Source organism: Manis javanica, chromosome 10, assembly GCF_040802235.1.
Source record: "Manis javanica isolate MJ-LG chromosome 10, MJ_LKY, whole genome shotgun sequence".
Lineage (NCBI taxonomy): Eukaryota > Metazoa > Chordata > Mammalia > Pholidota > Manidae > Manis > Manis javanica.
This window is the reverse complement of record NC_133165.1, coordinates 8,937,531-8,957,911: the sequence shown is the minus strand read 5'-3', so window position 1 is coordinate 8,957,911 and position 20,381 is coordinate 8,937,531. Positions and strand designations below refer to the sequence as shown.

Below are 20,381 nucleotides of genomic sequence, written 5' to 3'. Positions count from 1 at the left end.
TCCGTTTTGCAGCCTGAATCTTGCCGAGCTAAGCTATGTGCGTGGGGACTCAGTCCCAGCCCTGCACAGGACTGGAGGCCCCAGGCTGGGCTCGCCCGTGCCAGCACCAGCAGACCCCTGGCTGGGGTGGGGGTGGGAAGTTTCTGTCCTGGCCTTGGCCAAGCGTGGAGGTAAGTGGGGCTGCCAGCAAGAAGCTGGGACCAAACCAGTTGTCTCCTGAAGCCTGAGGGGTGTGAGCTGGGAGTAGAATCCTCTAGTTCCTGAGGTTTTGGGCGCTCAGTGACCATTGCTGATGCGGCCTTCAGACGAGGGACGGTGAATGCAAACTACCCTTGGTTGGCCATCACTCTTCTTAATTCCAAAAAACATTTACATATTGTTTTCATTAAATACATCGGAAAAGATTGCCACCTCACTAACTCATATAATAACTAGATTATAATTATGGTGAACATTTATTGAACTTTTATGGGAGCATAGAGCCCCAAAATGCAGACACCAAGTCTTTTTGCCACTATATCACCAGACCCTAGTGCAGTGCCTGGCACACAGTAGGTGCCCAATAAATACCTGTTAAAGTATAAAAACAGGCCCGCCTGTGTGCCAGGGGTTTGGGATTCAGGGAAGAGAAGCGCAGAGAGGGGGCCCCCCTTCATTGGACGGAAGATACGTATTACTCCCACACTCTCTGAAGTCCCGTCTGGAGGCCTGGGGATGGACGCGAGGCCCGTTGGGCTTCCTCCATGTGCTGGGCCTCGCGTGCTCCCCTGTGGTCCCCGGCTGCAGGGCTGTTCCTCAAGCCGGTGTCCGAGCTGCGGGACCTCTCCAAGGAGGAGATGGTGGGCCTCTGGTGACGGTCGTCCTGCAAATGCCAAGACAACTGGTAAGGACCCCTCTCTGGGTGGGGGGCTGGCCCAGGCTCTGGCTGAGGGTCCCGCTGGCAGTGGGTGGCCTTAACGCTGCCCCAGGGCCCCACTGAGGGATGGTTGGTGATGGCTCATCTCTTCCCTGCGACGTTGGCTTGTCCTTCAGTCTGGGGTGCCTGCCAAGGAGGCAATTAAGTGGGGAGCTTAGAGGTTCCCACGGGCTGAGCCCTCTCTTGTGGGGAGGAGAAAGGGAAGGGACTGGTGCTGTAAAGCCAGGCATTGTTCTCTCCCCCCCTCTGGAACCCTCCTGCCGAGAGCTGGAATTAGCATTCCAGTGTGCTTGGGCACCCCTGGGGTGGGGGTGCGGGTGCTGGGCAGGGCTGGGATCCCTGATGCTGCTGATGTGGGGCCTGCAAGGGCTGTAAGAGACCCATCCCCAAGTGTACAGGGGAATCTCTGAGAAACTATGAGCTCAGGGCTGTGCCAGGGAAACGCTTGGGGCTCCTTCCAGAGGCCCGCTGGTCACCAGAGGCCCTTGAGACCCAGACTTCAGGCCTGTGGGTCTTTCAAAGGCTCTCAAAAAGATTTTGAGACCTGAAAAAATTTTTATTGACTCCAAAATATGAAAGAAAACCCCCCTGCAAAATCAACATTACCAAATGTCTAATTGAGTGATTACAGAACAGAATAGCTAATACATAGACGCCTTTCCAAGCCCTTTATCCCTATTCTTTCATATAATCCTCACAGTGACTGGGGGTGGGGGGATGGGTAGGCGGTGGTGGTATTCCTACTTTGCATTTGCAGAGGAAACCATTGCACAGAGCAGTTAGGAAATGTGCCCTAAGTCACACAGCAGAGTTGGGATTTAAACCCAGACGGTCTGTGCTTCTCCATCCAATTCTCAGGGGCTTAAATATACGTGACCCTTGACTCGGGCACGTTCTCGTTATGTTTCACGTAGGGAAGGACCTCCGGGTCTTCATATGGCTGCCTGTTCCCCTGGTGGCACACCCTGCTTGTCACTGTAGCTTTTCCAGTGTCTCACCTGTCAACCTAGAAGTCAGGGAGGCGGGAGACCCACCCCAAATGTAGATGTCTCTGGGAAGACAGACGCTCTTGCCCTCACCTCCTCCTCCACTTCTGCCCAGACCTGGTTCCCCAGGACCCAGATCTGTAAGGAGAAAAAAAGAAATACAGGACAAGAGCTGGGGAGAGCAGGCAGGGCCTCACACAGATGAGGTGGCCTGTGGTCCTACAGCGCGCCTACTTCCTGGATGAGCAAACCAAGGCCAGAGGCTATGGCTGGACCGGGTATGTAGGGGTTGGGGGCGTCTGCGTCTCTGCAGCCAGCAGCGTCACTCAGCAGGGTTGGTGGGGCAGGGGTCCAGTCCACCCCCACCCGTGTGCCCTGCTGGCTCGTGTGGCCCCCAGTGCGGAGCCTCCCATGTGTGCTGTGAACCAGGGACCCGCCCCCGTTCAGTCACTCCCTTATTCAGACCTACCATTGTACAAAAGTTGGAAGAAAACCTTTCCAGAGCTTCTCAACCTTTCTGCAATCTCAAACGAAGGAAAGGAGGGCGGGAGGGAGGTCCCTGGCCCTGGCCCAGCTCTGTCCCCTTCTGAGGTGTGAATGTGGGCATGTTCTCCTGGCGCTTCTCCAAGCCTTGAATTGCTCCTGGGAGACCTGAGGATGCCTGGGGAAGAGGCCCACCCAGTAGGTGCTCAGGGCGTGTGGGCCGCTGACGGACGCCCTGCCCTCCTGTGGCACTGGGCCCTGCGTGGGCCTCGTGAAGGGGCTCATTGCATCAGGAGAGGTGGCGGCTGATGAGGCAGAGGCGTGGCTGTGGTCACTGGCCTTCATCCCACAGCCCACGGATGCCACGGTCCACATGCTGCTGGTGAGCCCCGTACCCCCACTCACCCACCCAAAGTCCCTCCCCGGTGTCGCTGCTGATTATGTGCAGGGAACAGCCTGCTCCCACCAGGGCTTTGTGCAGCCCCTCATGGGGCCAGTGTAGACTGATCAGAGAGATCTGGGTTTGAGCCACGGCAATGGGTCTCCCAGCTGAGTGATCCTGGGCCAGTGACTTAACCACTCTGAGCCTGTTATCTGATCTGTAAGATGGGGTGGGACAAGTACCCCCGTCCTGGGCTTGGGGTGAGAAATAAGGTGCTGCAGGTAAAGCCGTTCTGGTGTCTGGCACACACAGTCCAAGGACCTTAAATGAGAGCTGCTGTTGTTATTGTCAGCAAACATACTTAATGAGTGTGAGACTAGGAAATGCACGTAAACGTAGGCCAACGATTCCTAGTAACACATGAGACCTCATTTAGCCCTCACCTTCCAAGGTGCCCCTGTGAAGCCCGTGTTCTTACTGAGGCCCAAGGCGGCCTGGTAGCTCGCCCCAGGTGACGTGGCCGCTCTCCTTTCTCCGGGGGCATGTCCTCACTGCCTGGGGACACTGTCGCCTGTTGCTCACCCTGGGGCCCAGCTGGCAGTGGGCGACAGGTGGGGAGTGAACACCCTCCAGAACTGGTCCCCGGGAGCGTCAGCGGCCCCTGCGCCGGGGTGGGGGTTCTCCAGCAGGGGTGCTCCGTCTCTCAGGCCCCGCCAGGGCCCAGCCTGCGTGGTGCAGGCACCGTCTGGCTCTTCTTGGCTCCCACCTGCCCCTTTGTTGGCAGGAGAGCTGCGGCTGACTTAACAGCTCCAGATCCCAGCTCTGTGCCCCACCAGGATGGCCTCGGGCAGGGCGCTTAACTTGTCTGTGCCTCAGTTTCCCCGTCTGTGCAGGGGAGCTTGTAGAGTTAGCAGACTGAGTCGTGATGTGTGCCAAGGGTTGTGTACGGGGCTCATGTCGCTGCTGTGACCACTTGTCAGGGGCACGCAGTGGGCACAGCACGCAGGGTCCCTGTGCTTACGGAGCCCAGAATCTTCCATCACCTGCCTCAGGAGGGTCTCATCCCTCGAGACCAGGATTTGTGCCTCTCGGGACTGTATGTGCCCCTTCTCTCAGCCTGTCCACGAGGATGTGCGTGTGCGGGGTGTGAGCAGGGCGTGTGTGGGAGGGGGGCGTGAAGGCTTGCTTTGTGCAGCCTAGAAGGGGCAGTGGAGGAAGCGGGTAGGAGACAGGGAGAAACAGGGAGAGAGGAGGAGAAGGGAGATGGAGGGAAGGCAGGAGGGTATTTTAATTTTAATTTTATTTTGGAATAATGTTAGATTTACAGGAAAATTGTAAGGTAGTAGAGAGAGCTCCCGCGTAACCGTGCCGTTTCCCCACTGTGGACACGTTGCGTGCTAGGTGTAGCCGGCTCAGCTAGGGAACTGACGTTTAGTATGTTCCCTATACGTTACCAAACTCCCTGCTCGCGTCCCACCGGTTTCTCCACAAAGGTCCTCCGGTCCAGGTTCCATACGCTGTAGTGAGGTGTGTGTGTTTTTAACTACATTTTAAACCATACACTCAGGGGACTAAGCATCCAATCTGACGTTTTTATACCCGAGTTCACCTGCGTAACCAGCCCGAGAACAAGATGTAGCGCATTTGCGGCTCCCTGAAGGCGCCCTTCTGCCCCTCCCAGTCGGTGACCTCAGAGGGTTGCAGATTCTGACCTTTCCAGCCACTGGTCCATCTTGCGTGCTCTGTATGTTCCCGCCCTGGGCTCTTGTGCACCCGGAGTGTGCTGCGTCCCACGGCTGGGCCCTGCCCCGTCGCCTCTTTGCTCCTCCCTCTCTTCCTGTCGCTTGGGTGAAATCAGCCTAGCCTGTTCTAGCTGGTGCTTCACGCCCGAGGGCAGGACGCCTCCTGTGCTTTCCTGGTTTATTGTTTGGCCTTTTGGGGAGAGTTGGTGTGGAGAAACGAGATTGAGTTCCGGGCAAGTACTCAAGTCGTACTGAACAAGGGAAATTGGTTGCATGAGGGTGTCACAGAATTAGGAATAATTTTATCTTTCCATCAGAATATTTTAAACAGACTTAATTGAGTGTAACTGACCCCTTTTTAAGTTAGAGCCTTTTGCATTAGGATCTGGTGCTCTGATTCTTGTGAAATCGAGGAAAGCTGCCAGTTCTGGGCAGACCCCCAGGGCTGCCATCTACCGAGCAGGTCATTACTGTCCGCTCCGCTCTCGGAGCCCAGGCCTGACGCCAGCCCACCTGTCCCCCGCCTGCAGCTCCCAGCTGGGCCTGGGCTCCCAGCCCGTGGCTCCATCTGCCCCGCCTCCCCGGGGCCCTCCCATGCTTCGGGCTCCCTCTTTGTCCTCTGAGGGCCCGAGTCTGCCCTGCCTGCCCCCCAGCAGCCTTCTGGGGAGGAGCAGGCAGCAGCAGAGACCTCTGGCAGGCAGGAACCTCCTCCTGCACATCTGAGCGGCTTTTCGCCATAACCCCTGCCTTCCCATCTGCGCTCGCGTTCCCTCTTCTGTGTTAGGAAAACAAGTGTTTGTTTTCATTTGCCAAATCTAGAATAGCTTTGTGCTTTTCCAAGCCACACATGATCCCTCCTTTCAAAGAGAAAACACATACCAGCACTCACATACATTTACTCTGAGGACACTCTCAGGGGAACATACAGGGGCACATATCCACACGGGAACACACATCTGAGCGCACCCACACACCAAGACATCCTGAAACACACCAAGACTCACACATGTGCCTGGGTATACACACAGACATGCCACACATGTACACACACACAAACATGCACACCAGGACAGTCACACACCCACGCACACGCACACCAGGATACACTGGGACGCGTGTGTTCACCTGGGGACTCATACCCAGGTCACGTCCTGGGATATGCATATACGCTGACACATGCACACCCAGGGGGATCCCCCCCCCCCCACTCACACATGGAGACACCCTCACATGAGCACACAGACCTGGGTAAGAACATGAATCCAGGGGGAGCAGAGAGCTGGTACAGAGGTTCCAGGCTGTCCTAAGCTGCCAGGCCGTCCCTGCTCCGGGGTGGTTGGGCATAAGGAAGACTGTGCTGCTTGGACCTGGTGGTCACGAGTGAGCCCAGGATACGTATTGTGAGAAGCAGCATGTCTGGGAAGGAAAACCCTGGCCCAGACCCTCCACAGCTAGGCTGTGGCGCCACCACTTTCTGGCTGGGTGACCTTAGGCAAGTTACTTAACCTCTCAGTGTGTCCAGATGAAAGCAGGTGATGATGCGTGACGCGTCGGCAGCGGAGCTGGCACACAGGGAGCGCCGTGTAAGTGTTGATTAAATACATCTTCCTTGCTTTTCCTCCAAGAGATCTAGAGCCAGTGCTCCCCTGCCTGGCTTCAGTGTGGCTGCGTCTGGCGGGGCTCTGCCAAGCAGCTGGCATGACCCCAGTCCAGGCAGCCTGTGCTGCTTGCTGCCATGCAAGGCCCTGGAAGACCTGGCCTGTTTGAGCTGGGCGGGTGGGGCAGTTTGGTCCCCAAAGGAGGAAGGGGGTTTCCTACTCCTCAGAGAGCCAGGCCCAAGGGGCCCCTGCATGTCCTTCCAGGCAGGACGGGCAGAGGGAGTGTCTCAATTTTTAGGCTATTTTCCAACTGCTTAAAAAACACAGCTGTTAATAAAAATGAAATGATCTAAGCTTGCAATTAGAGAATTTATATTAAAGAAATTAAAGACAAAGGTAATAGATATTCAATTCCTAATCCTGTTACGGCGTGCTTGCGTCCCTGCCTCTGGGCGTGTTTATGTTGGCCACGTGCCTGTGTGGACCTGGCGCTGTGAGTGCTGCTGACAGCACCGTTCTTCCCAGCTCCACGGCCAGCGAGCTGGCTGAAATCGGCCCTGGTGGGGGCATTTACACCACGGAGATTGGCACATGCCACACAGAGGGCTTTCTTCCTGCTGGGTGGGGCATTTGCTAACCATTGACCCTAACGCCTCTGGACGTGCCCTTCCATGTGGTTCTTTCAGACTGACCCAGAGCCAACTCAGTATAGAGTCTCTAATTTGAGCAAGTCCTCTCCCCTTTTCATCTTTTTGCCCAACTTCCTATCAAGACCCTGAGGGACGAGTAAAGCCGGGAGGGGTGCCCTGCAACCCCCACCATGCATAGGATCACAGCGTGGTCCCAGTCACCCTGCCCGTCGCCCCAGCTGACAAGCAGGGTCACAGTGGCCTGGGGGCTCCCTCCCAGAATAGGAGTCCGGGAGTGTCATGGGGAAAAGCAGCCTGGTTGGGTGGCAGGGCCTGGAGAACGGCCCAGCTTGCTTGATTTCCATTTCCCCGCTCTACACAGAGGGACTGTGACCTGTCCTTGGGGTCACCCGGACCCTGGAGAGATGGCTTGTCTCTCGTGCAGCTTTGCCAAAAGGAGGAAGGCAGGTCGGTACGAAAAGCCGGCCCGTCGCTTCGCCCACTGACTGCAGAGAGAGGACACTGGTTCTGCATCTGGCACGTGTTCCCCATCCGGGGAGAAGCTGTGCCGCCATGCAGGGTCTGATGGTTCGTCTGCGGTTCGCCACCATGTTCTGCTCGGAAGGCCTCATCACCCCCATCCCGCTCCCCCAAACTGGTGATTTAGCCCAGGGTTTCTCAACCTTGGCACTGGTGACATTTGGGGCCGAGCCATTGTTTTTGTGAGGGGCTGCCTGGTATATTAGGGGACGCTGAGCAGCACCTCTGGGCTTTGCCCATTAGATGCCAGCACCGCTTCCCAGCATGGCAACCAAAACTTTCAGACAATTGTCAAATGTCCCCTGCCCCATCGGTGCTGTTTCCCATCTGCCATGCACATAAGAAATGCTCCCTGTGGCGCCACCACAGACCAGGTTACTCACTGCAGCCTTCTTGGCCGCCCCCAGACCCTGCTGCAGGCCCCGGGGGCCAGCCCTGGCACCTTCCTTGGCCTCTCAGCCCTGGTACACAACCTCTGTGCCTCACTGGATGGGCCCTGCGGGTGGCTGACCAGGTGAGGACGGTGGGGCCCATGCCAAGCGCTGAGCCACAGGCTGAGTGGGTGAGGCCAGGCACCCTCACCAGGCCTCAAGGCCCTGCCGCCATCTGGTTTCAGCTCCAGCTTGTGCTGAAGGCGATTGGCAATGCTGGCCTGGCGGCCACAGCAGCCACCCCCATGCTGAGCACTTGTGCATCCCTGAGGAGCTGCCCCCTGGAGATTCGGCTGGGAGCCATCCATGCTTTCCGGAGGGTTCCCTGCTCACCAGTGGTATTCACTGGGGTTGTGATGGGTGGTGGTGGATCCTAATGACAGCTTCTTAACTCACTTCATCCATCACATATTTATTGAGCACCTATAAATATGGGCACTGGGTCAGGCGCTGGAGTGACTAGGTGCCCAGGTGTCTGTGGTCACGGACGCTGTATCTGGCACAGGACGCAGAAGCTCATTAAATAAACATATGACTACAAACCAAGAATGAGCCCCACTGTGCTGCAGACCCTCTATTTCAGGGTCGGCGAGCTGTGGTCCACGGGCTACATCTGGCCAGCTGCCTGTGTTGTATGGGAAGCTTTGTTGGAGCACAGCCGTGCCTGCTCATTTGTGTGTTGTCTGGAGCTGCATTCTTGCTATGACTGCAGAGCTGAGTAGCTGCAAGAGCCTTCATGCCCCCAATGCCAATAAAATGTACTTTGTCTCTTCACAGGAAAAGCTTGCCAACCCCTAGACTGGTGACCCCCTTCTCACTTAGAGTCAAAGCCGAAGTCCTTACTCAGACCTACCAGGCCCTTTGTGAGCTGACCACGAGCCCACTAGCGCCTCTTGGTTCCCTCACCTACCTCCCTTGACCCCCATTCCTCTCCAGCCACGCTGGGCTCTCTGTTGTTCTAATACTCTGGGCTGCTCCTGCCTCAGGCCCTTTGCACAAGCTGTTCTCCCTTCCTGGAATGTCGTTCCTCTGGATGTCTCCAGGCTTCACTGCTTCACCTCCTGTAGGTCTCTGCTTAAAAATCACTCTCACTGTAGGGTCCTCCTTGGCTCTTTCACCTGAAACGAATCTACCAGGTCCCTTACACTTCTTGCTTCCCCATTTTATTTTTCCCTTTTCAGCGTTTATCACCCTTAATGTATTATGTATTTCACATATTAACCTTGCTTACTGTCTGTCTCCCTGCACTAGAATGGACGCTTCAGGTGGACAGAATCTGGGTTTGTCTTGCCCACAATTGTCACCCAGCACCTAGCACAGTGCTAGACACATAGTAGGTGCTTAGTAAACATTGCCATATGAGTAGATGGCTGGATGGCTGTGCGATGAGGCAAACTAACTGGCTGAGGGAGAGAGTCACGGGGTAGTGGGGAGGTGGCTTGCTTAGGAAGGGGGCCAGGGTGAGCCAAGCCCTTTAGAGCACACCTTTAGAGCCCTTAGTGTCAGGCGCTGTGCTGTTTTGGTAAGTAATTTATTGGAATGCACCCACCCCTGCTTATTCACCTGTTGTCACCAATGGAAATGGGCACGGCTGCGGGATGGTGGAGAATCTGCCACCTCCCACAAGTGGGCCACAGGTGAGAGTGCCGGGGAGCAGTGGAGATGTTGGGACAGCCGGGCCCAGGCAGCGGGGCTGCCTGCTGGAGCCAGGGCAAGTCGGGACAGCGTGCTCCTGGGTGCAGGTGGAGGGCCCTGGGTGATGGCCTTCCCTCTGCCCAAGCCAGCGATCTGCGCTCTCCCGCCTGTACCAAAGCCCCGAGGAGGACGCTGAGATCCACACCCATGCCGACCTGGCCCCGATGAGGTGCCCTGGCGAGGAGGTGTTTGCCCAGGTGCGGCACACGCAGGAAGGCGAGCGGCCCACCCAGGGCGAGCAGCAGTGGCGGGTGAGGGGTTGGGGCTGGGGGGCCGGGCCCGGGCACCCCCTGGCGGGCGCAGGGGCTTGGGTATGCACTTCTTCCACCCCTCCGGTGTCCTCCTGTTCCCTTCCCGTTTCCCTTCTCTTGCCGCACCATCTGGACAGGTGCCTTTGCCTGTCCCCTATCACTCAGGTGGCAGTTAGACAACCTCAGACACGTCGCTTCTCCTGTCTGGTCCTGTTTCCTCATCTGTAAAATGGGATGAATCACCGAGTTCCTTTGTAGCTCTGGGCAGCTTGTGGCAGTGCCTGGAAGAGAAGCCCAAGAGAGGGGAGAGGCAGTGTCCGAGAATCTCAGATCCCTTCCGGGGTTAGAGACCCTTTTAAATGGGGGACCTCTGGCCATAGTTCCTAAACCCAAAGCTGTAACTCCAAAAAACAAGTTCAACTCATCTTCAAAAATTTATTCCATAATGCATGATGTGTTGAGAGCCTAGAGCCTGACAGCTCAGTTCAAACCCTAGTTCAGTCCCTTCCTGCTTGTGTGTCTTTGGGGCAAGTTACCAAACTTTTGTGAGCCTCTGTTTCTACATCTGTGAAATGGGGATAATAACAGTGCTTCCCTCATATAGGGAGCATAAAATGAGTTAATATAAGAAGAGATTTAGAGCATTTTAAGTGCTGTATATGTGCAGCTGTTGCTTTTAATGTTATTATCACTCCTGCCATTATTGAAGGATAACCTTGTGATTAAAGTTTCAAAGCAGATGGCAAGGTATAAATGGAAAGTAAAAAGCGTCCTTCCTCTTCCCATGACCCTCAAGGCCCATTTCCTGAAGGCATGCACTGAGAACAATGTTCTTGTGTGTCCCATCAGCACTTGTAGTGAATAGTCAAGCATATGCATGTATCGCCTTAACAACGGCAACTCAGGGTCATGTTATACGTGCTGTTGTGCTTCTTGCTTTTTGCCGTCATTGTTTCCAGGAGCTTTTTCCACATCAGGGCATATGGACTCTTATCTATGGATGCTTGGTGTTCCTTGCAGGAGCTTGCACCATAATCCATTTTACCAGCCCCCACATGATCGGTATTTAGATCATTTCTGGTCTTTTGCCATGAGAAGCAATAACCAAAATGAACGTCTACCATAGGCCATTGTGCTACTCTAGCTGTAGGATAATTTCCCAGGAGAGAAATAGCCAAGACAAAGGGTGTACACATTTAAAAGTCTGATGTGATGCTGCTAAATTACCTTCTAAAGAAATGGCAGCCCCCTCTAAAGGAAAAGAAATGGTACTGCTAGAAGATCTTTGGCAGTTTTAGGGATCAGATGAAATATGTATGGGATGGGGCTGGGGGCTGTTTGGTATCAAGCAGATCACTAAGCCAAGCCTCCTCGTAGGGGATCAGCCACGGGACTCAGCCTCCATGGACGCCCTGGGGTACCAGGCTTGTGCATTGCCCAATAGGACCAAAAGCCAGATTCAGCTCTAATCCATGGTAGATTGTTCCAGAAGCTTCCTGCTGGGCATTCTGAGAGCCTGTGACAACCAAGAAGAGTGAAGGTTCCCAGTTAGACTCTGATATCCCCCACTGGATTCTTTCCCATTGATGTTCTTACTTAATTTTTACCCCTTCAGAGATTCTGAGAGGGTCTCCATCAAGCATACTCAGTCCTTTAGGTCCAGGCTCACCTCTTGACTGATCTCTACAAACATCCTTGGGAGATGGGTTGTTCTTTCATCATACAGATGAGGATGCTAAGGCTCAGAGAGGTGGAGTGGCTGAGGTCACACAGCTCATAGGTAGTTAGAACTAGCATTTGGACTCAGGCCTTTGAAGCTAGGGCTTTATACCTTGCTTTCCCTTCCAGAAAGCACATCAGAATGCTGTGGCCAGACCAGATTTCCAAGTTTCGTTAAGAAACTTAATTAAATTGCTGTTTGCCACTGTTTCTTCAAAGAGAGGAAACAGTCTCAGTAACTAGGCTCCTGAGAAGCCCCCGGCATGTGGACACCGCAGGACCCAGGATGGGGGCTGGTGGGGAGTGTGTTTTCTGGGCTGTGCCGGCTCCAGGCCCATCCCTCATTGTCCTCCTTTCCCCTCCCCGCTCTGTGACTGACTGCAGTGGGCTCCTTTGTATGGAGTCACCTCCTGCAGCTGCTGGAGACAGGGGACCCCCTCCGGGAGGCCCTCCCCAAGGACATCCTCAGCCGGGAGTTCCGCCCAGAGACCTGGAAACACTCATCCTGTCCTGATGTCACCTTCTGCTCAAGTTTGGCCATCCTGGGCAGCCTCAGCCCCACTTGGGGCTAGAGAGTCTCGGGGACCTGGGAGCTCTAACCCTTGAGGACATGTGGATCGATCGAAGATGCTATTTTCCTTGTCAAATGTTTACGTGCTACCTGCTCGAATTTTTGCTATATTCCTGTGGTTGGAGGAGGTAAAACATAGTTAACTATCAGCCATTTCAGGGTGTTCAACTGGGTATTTCCAAATTTTCTCTAAACTGGTTCTTTTTTTTTTTGGAATTTTTTTATTAAGGTATCATTGATATACATTTTTACAAAGGTTTCACATGAAAAACAATGTGGTTACTACATTCAGTCATATTATTGAGTCCTGTCCCCACCCCCCATTGCAGTCACTGTCCATCAGTGTAGTAAGATGCCACAGAGTCACTATTTGCCTTCTCTGTGCTACACTGTCTTCCCCGTGACCCCCCACACCATGTGTGCCAATCATAATACCCCTCAATCCCCTTCTCCCTCCCTCCCTACCCGCCCTCCCACACCCCTCCCCTCTGGTAACCGCTAGTCCCTTCTTGGGGTCGAAACTGGTTCTTTTTAACTTGCATCTACTTTAAAGGAAACTTTGTATCATTACCATTAATACAAAATCAGTTTAATTCTTAAAGAATAAGCTAACCCTAAAAAGAAATGATAGCGAAACAGTGGTAAATACAGATTCTGTCACCTGCTGAGGGCTGTGAATTTGAGAACAGTTTCTCCCTGTGGTGAAAAGCGACATTAGCACCAAACTCAGACAGCTGCCTTTTTGTTGTAATTAGAGAATCAAAAAGGGAACCCCATTCTAGCTCAGCACCTAAACTGCCTGAACCAGTCTGGGAAGAAGAGGGGCAGGGTGTTCTGGCTGCCCCCTCTCTGCCTGTGAGCAGATGTGGGTACATTTGTGACCCTTCTGTCCAGCCTCCTTCCCTCTGTCCTTGCTAAGGCTATTCAGGGCCGCCCATCCTGACCGAAAGGACGCGCCACGTGCCTGACCCTGTCTCAGGCTGTGGCCCGGCGGGCCCTGCCCTGTGAGGGGTGTGCAGTATACTGATCCTGTCCCCCTTCTCCTAGCATCTGGCAGCCTGGGAGCCACCCTGGAGGGGACCCTTCTCTTTTCTCCAGCCTCCTTCTTGCCCCGTTCTGCCACTGCTAACCCGACCGTCCACACCCTAGGCCATGCTTTCAACCTCCTGGGAGGTAAGAGGGGCCCTTGGTTAAGGGCCTTGAAGGAAAATGGTAAGACGGAGGGCGGAAGGGGAGCAGGGTCGTGACCTGGGAGATTTTAAGCAAGAGAGTGACCTAGTGTGATTTGGACCTTCTGGCGGTTGAGGGGAACATGGATCATGGGATTCAGGGGTGGAAGAGGGAACCTCTCTGAGGTCCGATGTCCAGCAAACAGTAGAGGGATGGATTACCTTGGGGCCCTTCCATCTTCTCCCAGGCCCCTGGAGCATGTCCGAGGGAGGGTGCTCTGCGCCACCCCAACCCCTTCTAATGGTGGAGAACACGGGGCTCACCATCCAGACTTGGCTGACTGGGGGGCATGGGCTTAGGTCTGCCAGGGGCTGGCCCTCTCACGATGCCCCCACAAACGCTCTCAGAGACATTTGGATGGAATGACAGGAGGCAGAATAGATGGAAGGGAAGGTGTCTGGAAGGACAAAAGAATGGGTGGGTGGGTGGGAAGCCGCAAAGAATGAATGAACAGGTGGGTGGATGGATGGGCAGATGGAAGGAAAGAGGGGCAGAAGGGAGGGCTCATCTTTGATCCATCAAATTTTTAGAACCAACCTGGCCATGTGTATTTGTATTTATATATCCAGAAAGAGATTTATTGTAAGGAATGCACTCACATGCTCACTGCTTGACTCAGTCTATTGATTTAAATGTAAGACTCATCCAAGAACACTTACAAACACCGAAATAACGTGTGACCAAATATCAGCACCCTGTGACCCTGTCAAGTCAACACAAAATTAACCATGTCACCAGGCTGTGCCTACTGCATGAGACGTGGATTCCTGCCTTCATGGATCTCAGGATCTTGGCAAGGGAGACATGCAGATTAGTGCCTGGGTGGGACCTTGGAGGGTGTGCTGGATGCTCAGAGGAAGCAGTGATAAATTTGACATAGCGACAGGGAATGTGGGGAAGGAGTGACATGGGAATTCAAGGAAGACTTCCCAGAGGTGGTGACATTTGACCCAGGCCTCAAAGAGTGGAAAGAGTGGGATAGAATTCTTGCTATGAGGCAGCTGCCAAGCAGATGCAAAGCTTGATGATCCCCAAGGTTGGACCCCAGGGAGCCCAGGATGCCAGGCTCAAGCTGCTAGGCCCCCTCTTGGAGCCCCAACTCTTGGTCACCCATGTGGCTGAATCATATTTCCTGAGCCACACGCTTCCCTTCCCACATGGGGCTCTGGCTGGAAAATGCAGAGGAAATCGCCTTCAGGCTGTTTGGTCAGAAGTCATTCTGGGGGCAGGAGGAGGAGAGAGAGGCCCAGCCAGAGAAGTCCCCAGAACCAGGGCCCACACCCCAGAAGGCCAACCCTGACTGTCCAGGACAAAGATCCAGAAAGATGAGCGCCGTGCAGCAGGAGGTAAGGGGAGCGCCCACACCCACCTCGCTCCCACCCTCACCAGCTCGGGCTTTTGTACGGGGGCCTCAGGTGTCAGCGAGCTCTGACCCTGCCCCCTCCCAAGACCCCATACAGAAATAAGCTGCTTGTCCAGATCTGAATAGTCAGTGGTTTACCGGCCTTATTTTGAAAAACTGTTTATTGAAGTATCACGTATGTATAGAAATGTGCCACATCACAAGTACATTTACCAATGGAATCCATCCCTGTTACCAGCAGCCAGACCATCGTCAGCACCCCAAGGGCCCCCCCTTCTGGCTACAGGCCCCTAACCAAGGGTAATCACTATTCCGACTCCTGACAGCATTGACTCGTTCTGCTTTGTGAAGGTGTAACGGACCTACAATAAACAGCTTGAGCTTAGAGTGTAACAGTTTAAGTGTGTACCATGAAACCATCCCTGTCATAACGCTAATGAATGTCGCCATTACCTGCAGACGTCTCTTTGTGCTTCTTAATAACTCCTTCCTCCCACTCCACCCCAATCCCTGGGAACCACTGGGAGGAGTTGATGCTATAGCTGAGTTTGCATTTTCTAGAATGTTATGTAAATGGCATCATGCAGCAGGTACGTTTTTTTTTTTTATTAAAATATCATTGATACAGAATCTTACAAAGGTTTCACATGAACAACATTGTGGTTTCAACGTTCATCCGTATTATCAAGTCCTCACGCCCTCCCCATTGCAGTCACTGTCTATCAGCGCAGGAAGATGCTATAGAGTCATCACTTGTCTTCTCCGTGCTGTACCGCCTTCCTCCTGACCTGCCTATATTGTCATTGCTAATTATAGTGCCCCTTAGTCCCCTTCTCCCTCCCCACCCACTCACTCTCCCCCACACCTCCCCTTTGCTAATTGCTAGTCCCTTCTCCCCGAGTCTGTGAGTCTGCTGCTGTTTTGTTCCTTCAGTTTTGCTTTGTTCTTATACTCCACTAGTGAGTGAAATCATTTGGTACTTGTCTTTCTCCACCTGGTTTATTTCACTGAACATAATACCCTCCAGCTCCATCCATGTTGTTGCAAATGGTAGGATTTATTTTCTTCTTATGGCTGAATATACTCCATTGTGTATATGTACCACCTCTGCTTTATTCATTCATCTACTGATGGACCCTTAGGTTCCTTCCATATCTTGGCTCTTGTAAATAGTGCTGCCATAAACAAGGGTGCATATGTCTTTTTGAATCAGGGATCTTTTTTTGGGGGGGTAGATTCCTAGGAGTAGAATTCCTGGGTCAAATGGTATTTCTAGTTTTAGTTTTTTGAGGAACCTCCATACTGCTTTCCACAATGGTTGAACCAATTTATATTCCCATCAACAATGTAGGAGGGCTCCCCTTTCTCTGCATCCTCGCCAGCATTTGTTGTTTCTTGTCTTTTGGATGCTGGCCATCCTTACTGGTGTGAGGTGATACCTCATTGTGGTTTTAATTTGCATTTCCCTGGTGATCAGGCATGTGGAGCATGATTCCCAAGGCTGTGTCCCTTTGCTTGGGTCCGGGTGGACCCTAGGGACCCCAGGATGCCACAGGCCTGTTGACCATCATATTTCTTTTTTGGAGAAGTGTCTGTTCAGATCCTCTGCCCATTTTTTATTTGGGTTACTTGTTTTTGGGGTATTGAGTCATGTGAGTTCTTTATATATTTTGGATGTTAATCCCTTATTGGATAAGTTGTTTACAAATATATTCTCCCATACTGTAGGATGCATTTTTGTTCTGCTGATGGTGTCCTTTGCTGTACAGAAGCTTTTTAGTTTGATGTAGTCCCATTTCTTTATTTTTTATTTTGTTTCCCTTGCCTGAGGAGATGTGTTCAGGAAAACGTTCCTCACATTTATATTCAAGAGATTTTTGCCTATGTTTTCTTCTAAGAGTTTTATGGTCTCATGACTTAGATTCAAGTCTTTGATCCATTTTGAGTTTACTTTTGTGTAGGGAGTTAGAATCTAGTTTCATACTCTTACATGTAGCTGTCCAGTTTTGCCAACATGATTTATTGAAGAGACTGTCTAGAATTCTGCATTTTATATCCATGGCTCCTTTATCCTACATTAATTGGCCATATGTGTGTGGTTTTATATCTGGGCTCTCTATTCTGTCATTCTATGGTTCTGTTCTTGTGCCAGTACCAAATTGTTTTGATTACTGTGGCTTTGTACTAGAGCTTGAAGTTGGAGAGCATAATCTCCCCAGCTTTATTCTTCCTTCTCAGGATTGCTTTGGCTATTCGGGGTCTTTCGTGGTTCCATATGAGTTTTAGGACTATTTGTTCTAGTTCATTGAAGAATGCTGTAGGTATTTGGATTGCATTAAGCTGTAAGATTGCCTTAAGCAGGACAGGATGGCCATTTTAACAATATTAATTCTTCCTACCCAAGAGCATGGGATGAATTTCCATTTATTAGTATTCTCTTTAATTTCTCTCATGAGTGTCTTGTAGTTTTCAGAGTGTAGGTCTTTTACCTCCTTGGTTAGGTTTATTCCTGGGTATTTTATTATTTTTGATGCAATTGTAAATGGAGTTGTTTTCCTGATTTCTCTTTCTGCTAGTTCATTGTTAGGATATAGGAATGCCACAGATTTCTGTGTATTAATTTTGTATTCTGCAACTTTACTGAATTCAGTTACTCTAGTAGTTTTTTGGTAGATTCTTTAGGGTTTTCTATGTACAATATCACGTCATCTGCAAACAGTGACAGTTTAACTTCTTCCTTACCAATCTGGATGCCTTTTATTTCTTTGTGTTATTTGATTGCTGATTGCTGTGGCTAGGACCTCCCGTACTATGTTGAATAAAAGTGGGGAGAGTGGGCATCCTTGTCTTGTTCCTGATAATAGAGGAAAAGCTTTCAGCTTTTCACTGTTCAGTATGATGTTGGCTGTGGGTTTGTCATATATGGCCTTTATCATGTTGAGGTGCTTGCCCTTTATACCCATTTTGGTGAGAGTTTTTATCATGAATGGATGTTGAACTTTGTCAAATGCTTTTTCAGCATCTATGGAGATGATCATGTGATTTTTGTCCTTTTTGTGGATGTGGTGGATGATGTTGGCTGATTTTCAAATATTGTACCATCCTTGCACCCCTGGAATAAATTCCACTTGGTCATGATGGATGATATTTTTGGTGTATTTTTTAATTCAGTTTGCTAATATTTTGTTGAGGATTTTTGCATCTATGTTCATCAGGGATATTGGTCTGTAATTTTCTTTTTTTGTGGTGTCTGTCTGGTTTTGGTATTAGAGTGATACTGGCCTCATAGAATGAGTTTGGAAGTATTCCTTCTTCTTCTACTTTTTGGAAAACTTTAAGGAGGATGGGAATTAGCTATTCTTTAAATGTTTGATAAAATTCAGCCATGAAGCCATCTGAGCCAGGAATTTTGTTCTTAGGTAGTTTTTTGATTACCAGTTTGATTTCAGTGCTGTTCATTGGTCTGTTCAGATTTTCTGTTTCTTCCTGGGTCAGTCTTGGAAGGTTGTATTTTACTAGGAAGTTGTCCATTTCTTCTAGGTTGTCCAGCTTGTTGGCATATAATTTTTCATAGTATTTTCTAATAATTCTTTGTATTTCCATGTCTGTAGTGATTTTTCCTTTCTCCTTTCTGATTCTGTTTATGTGTGTAGATTCTTTTTTTCTTGATAAGTCTGGCTAAGGGTTTACCTGTTTTGTTTATTTTCTCAAAGAGCAGCAGGTACTTTTTAAAAATCATGTATTCTTTTTTTGTTTGTCCAACTTCTGTTCAGCATAATTTGAGATTCATCCTTGTTGCAGGGTATACTAGTAGTTTATTTATTTTTGCTGCATAGTATCCATTGTACGGATAAATTACAGTTCATGCATTCACTGGTTGATGGTCATTTGCGTTATATCCAGTTTGGGGCTGTTACAAATAGAGCTGCTGTGAACATTCATGGACAAGTCTTCATATGAACATATGTTTTCATGTCTTGGGCAAGTCTCTAAGCATGGGATGGCTCAATCATATTGTAGTTATATTTTTACATTTTCAAGATATTGGTAGACTGTTTTCTAAAGTGGCTGTACTATTTTGCATTCCCACCAGCCATATGAGAGTTCTAGTTCCCTCACATCCTTACCAACACTTGGTAGAATTAGACTTTTTAATTTTTGCCATTCTAATCATGTGTAGTAGTATCTTGTGGCTTTAATGCACATTTTCCTAATGACTAATGATGAGCAATTTTTTTGTGTGCTTGTTTATCATCCACATGTCTTCTTTGGTGTAGCGTACTTTCAAATATGTTGTCCATTTTAAGACTTGGATTGCTTTCTTATTACTGAGTTTTGGGAATGGTGTGCTCCTTCACTTTTTTCACAGTGTCTTTTGAAGAGAAAAAGTTCTTGATATGCACAGTGCTTTGGGTGTTATGTCTAAGAAACCTTTGTCTAGTGTAATGTCAGAGAGATTTTCTTGGGACCCTCTGTAGATCTCCAGAGTTCTTTCTGTGCAGAGGTCTTCCCACTCCTGCACTCAGCCCTGGGACGTCCAGCCACTGTGGTCTCCCTGGACTCACAGCCCCTCAACTCGGGGATTCTTGCTTGCTCCCCAGGCCCCTCCCTGCACCTAGGTCCTGACTGCCAGGCAGTAAGCTGGGGTTTGCCTTGCTTATTTCCCATCCCTTTACATTCATTGTCCAGATTGCCTGATGTTTTGGGAGCTATAGTTTACTAATCTATTTCATTTGCTTTTCCAGTTGCTCCACATGGGAGGGTGAATCCAGTCCCTGTCACTCCAATCGGTTTTGCAGCAGAAGTCACATCCAGTCCCTTTTGTGAGTTTTCTATAAGTGGAATCATTCACCATGTAGCCTTAAAAAAAGAGCCGAAATTCACATAACAAAACTAACCATCTTAAAGCATACACTTTAGCCTGATTTAATACATTCACAAAGTTGTGTGGCTACCACCTCTATCTAGTTCAAGAACATTTCCATCATCCCCCCAAAGGAGACCCATACCCATTAGCCATCATCCCCATTCTCCTCTCTCCACCCCCCTTTCCCTGACCCCTGGCAGCCATGAAGCTGCTTTCTGTCTCTGCGGATTTACCTCTTCTGGAAGTTTCATATAAATGGCATCCTACAATAGGAGGCCAGTTGTGTCTGGCTTCTTTCACTTAGTGTCGTGTTTTGAGGTTCATCCATGCAGCATGTATCAGCACTTCATTCCTTCTTAGGGTTGAATACTATCCCACTGTATGGGTGGACCACATTATGTCTGTCCACTGATGGACATGTGGTTTGCTTCCACCTTTTGGCGAGTATGAATAATGTTATTTATGTCCTCTATTTTTGTGTCTGGCTTCTTTGGCTTCCAGTCCTGCTTGTGAGATCCATCCATGTCGCCGTGACTACTTACAGTTCGTTCATTCTCCTTGCTGTCTCATGGTCCACGGTATGGACATACCACTGTTTCTTTATCCATTCTGCTTTTGATGGGCTTTAGGGTAGTTTCCAGCTTCTGGCTTATTACAGATGGTGCAATGAGTGTTCCTGAGTATGTTTTTGGTGAATGTATTTGCACATTTCTGTCGGATATATATCTAGGTGAGGAATTGCTGGGTCACAGGGCATGTGTATGTGTAATTTCCTTGTTCACTTTATATTGTCACTTGAGGCTTTTCTTACTGAAAACTTTCTGTAAGCCTATATTTTAATACCCATTCTGTGGGTGGGGCCATATTCTACATGACCGTTCTCTCACCGGTGGACGTTTTGGTTGTTGGCACCCTTTTGAGCTTACAAAATGTGATTGCCCACTGCCATGTGCCTCTGATGGTGACCAGAGAGGGTGG

At 50.5% G+C, this 20,381-nt stretch overlaps 1 protein-coding gene across 1 annotated transcript in view; it reads left to right on the top strand.

Annotated features, from left to right (window-relative positions):
* The window catches only part of LOC108393822 (uncharacterized), a 113,287-nt gene that overhangs the window by 17,596 nt on the left and 75,310 nt on the right, over positions 1–20,381 (top strand). Inside the window, 8 exon segments of the mRNA XM_073214154.1 lie at positions 787–883; positions 2,596–2,767; positions 7,684–7,790; positions 7,844–8,045; positions 9,492–9,636; positions 11,757–11,903; positions 12,991–13,116; positions 14,311–14,519. Of these exon segments, the coding sequence (XP_073070255.1) occupies positions 787–883; positions 2,596–2,767; positions 7,684–7,790; positions 7,844–8,045; positions 9,492–9,636; positions 11,757–11,903; positions 12,991–13,116; positions 14,311–14,519 (1,205 nt within the window).